The sequence below is a fragment of the Euprymna scolopes genome, chromosome 45, assembly GCF_053919585.1.
Source record: "Euprymna scolopes isolate OS-2025 chromosome 45, ASM5391958v1, whole genome shotgun sequence".
NCBI lineage: Eukaryota > Metazoa > Mollusca > Cephalopoda > Sepiida > Sepiolidae > Euprymna > Euprymna scolopes.
Window position 1 is genome coordinate 38,008,971 of NC_136526.1, and position 2,500 is coordinate 38,011,470.

General features: G+C 29.0%; 1 protein-coding gene across 1 annotated transcript in view; it reads right to left on the reverse strand.

Annotated features, from left to right (window-relative positions):
- LOC145269458 (matrix metalloproteinase-19-like) overlaps positions 1-2,500 on the reverse strand; it is a 29,894-nt gene that overhangs the window by 6,433 nt on the left and 20,961 nt on the right. The window contains exons 7-8 of the mRNA XM_080125133.1: positions 2,158-2,301; positions 908-1,063 (exon numbers count right to left, since the gene is read on the reverse strand). Coding sequence (XP_079981259.1) covers positions 908-1,063; positions 2,158-2,301 — 300 coding nt within the window. The remainder of the gene's footprint in view (positions 1-907; positions 1,064-2,157; positions 2,302-2,500) is intronic.

Here is a 2,500-nt window from a genome sequence, read left to right on the forward strand (position 1 = left end):
TGGAATTAAAAAAAAGAAATGGAATTAAAAAAAAAGAAATGGAATTTAAAACAAAAAGAAATGAAATTTAAAATAAAAAGAAATGGAATTTAAAATAAAAAGAAATGGAATTAAAAAAAAAGAAATGGAATTAAAAATAAGAAATGGAATTAAAAAAAAAGAAATGGAATTTAAAATAAAAAGAAATGGAATTAAAAAAAAAGAAATGGAATTAAAAAAAAAAAAGAAATGGAATTAAAAAAAAAAGAAGAAATGGAATTAAAAAAAAAAAGAAATGGAATTAAAAAAAAGAAATGGAATTAAAAAAAAAAAGAAATGGAATTAAAAAAAAAAAGAAATGGAATTAAAAAAAAGAAATGGAATTAAAAAAAAGAAATGGAATTAAAAAAAAAAGAAATGGAATTAAAAAAAAAAGAAGAAATGGAATTAAAAAAAAAAAGAAATGGAATTAAAAAAAAGAGAAGAAATGGAATTAAAAAAAAAGAGAAAAAAGAAAACTTTAAATGAGATCCGTATTCCATATTCTTTGTTATTATTACACGTAAGATGAAATTATGTTTCGACAAGAAGTCTTTTAAGTTTTCGAACGGGGGAGGGGGCATATTACTGACATTCTAGAACTATGCAGACCATTTTTTTTGAATGACATGAACGTGTTTTATACTCTTTTGCTTATTGGTTTAACTTTTTAGTGAATCTGGTTCTCCCAAACCTCATCCTTTTAACCATTTTCTAAACAAAAGGAAAAAAACACTATTTTCACACATCTCCATTTTTTTATTTTTTTAATTCCTAAATATGTTTACATTTTCTATAAGAGCTCCGCGGGCCGAATTAAAGAATTCGGCGAACCGGATCTGGCCTGAGTGCCGTAGTTTGAAGATCCCTGGTTTAGACTGATACTTACCCTTAAATAAATAAGCTTTGCTGTACTGTTTAGAATATACTGCGGCGTGTACCAAACTGGGACCCCCAGGGAAGAGGTGCTGGATAGCCACTTTCTGTCCATTTCGTCCGTCAATAACTTCGCCATTGTCAACGAACACAAAATCGTGCTCGGAAACTAAAAGAAAAAAATGAAACCAGCATTTAATAATTTTTTTTTTAATTATTAAATTAAAAAAATAATAATTAAAACATAAATAAATTTTTAATTATTAAATTAAAAAAAAATAATAATTAAAAAATAAATAAATTAAAAAAATATATATGCATTTAAAAAAAATAATGAATTAAAAATAACAAATAAAAAAAATTAATAAATTTAAAAAACTTAATAAATTTGAAAAAAATTAATAAATTTTAAAAAAATATTAAATTTAAAAAAAAAATCATAAAAACTTAGTTTGATATTTAATATCAAACCATCATCACGAAACTGACCCAAAATTTTTGACAAGAAAAAAAGGCCCAATTCACGAGATTTGGCTTTAAACAAACCAACCAGGAAACATTCTCTCCTTGGTTAATTCGCTTTGAAAGTAAAACAACAATTTTTGAAAGTCAAAGGGTAAAAAAAAAAGCCCAAATCACGAAATTTGGCTTTAAACAACCCCATCAGGCAACTTCCTACTTTAGTTAATTCATACATTACGCTTTGGAAGAAAAAAAACAAAACAATTTTTGATAGTCAAACTGGTTACAAAAAAAAAAGGCACAATTCTCGAAATTTGACTTTTAGACAACCTTCACCCCTTAATTAAGTCATACGTTACGCTTTGAAAAAGGACACATACAATTTTTTGAAAGCCAAACAGCTTTAAAAAAAAAAAAAAAAGAAGGCCAACACCAAAAGAAGGCAAGCCACTCTCATATTCTGGTCCAGGGTTGCCAGATTGGCCTTCGTAAAGCCAAATTTCGTGAATTTGTTCGTTTTGAAGTAATTTAGCTTTCCAAGATTATATTTGCTCCTTTTCAGAGTGTAACATACGGTTTAACTAAGAAAGGAATATAAATGACTCAATATTTCCCATTCCGTGGAAGTTCTACGGATCCAATACCAGAACGATATTCAACTTTTTCCCCCAAAAGGTTGGATCAGGTGAATGTGAATATCGACACTTCGTATACTATTCATTTTTAACCCTTTCCGTGACATTTCGACATATTTATCTCGTACAAGCGTCAGCTGTTGCGAAACATTAGAATAATACTTACTTCTCATGGCTGCGTTGATTTGCTTGTATGTAAAGCTGCAAAAACCGTCGCCTGTGGGTGGTGGTGTGGATGTAAGTATGCCATCTCTGTCGGTTGTTGGTGTAATTTCGGTGGTGCTGGAGGTCACTCCGATTGGCTTCTTACCTATAGTGAGGAAAGCAAATCGAACATTGACAAAGAATATGCATATATTATTAGGCGCGAAACAAGAAAGTATTAATACTTAGAGCGAACACTTGGAAACAACATGACATATAACCCCACACCAAGAAATCTCCATTGCGTGACTTCATTGCATTTTTGTGTTATATATTTTAATTAGGCATTGACTGGGTATTTGGAG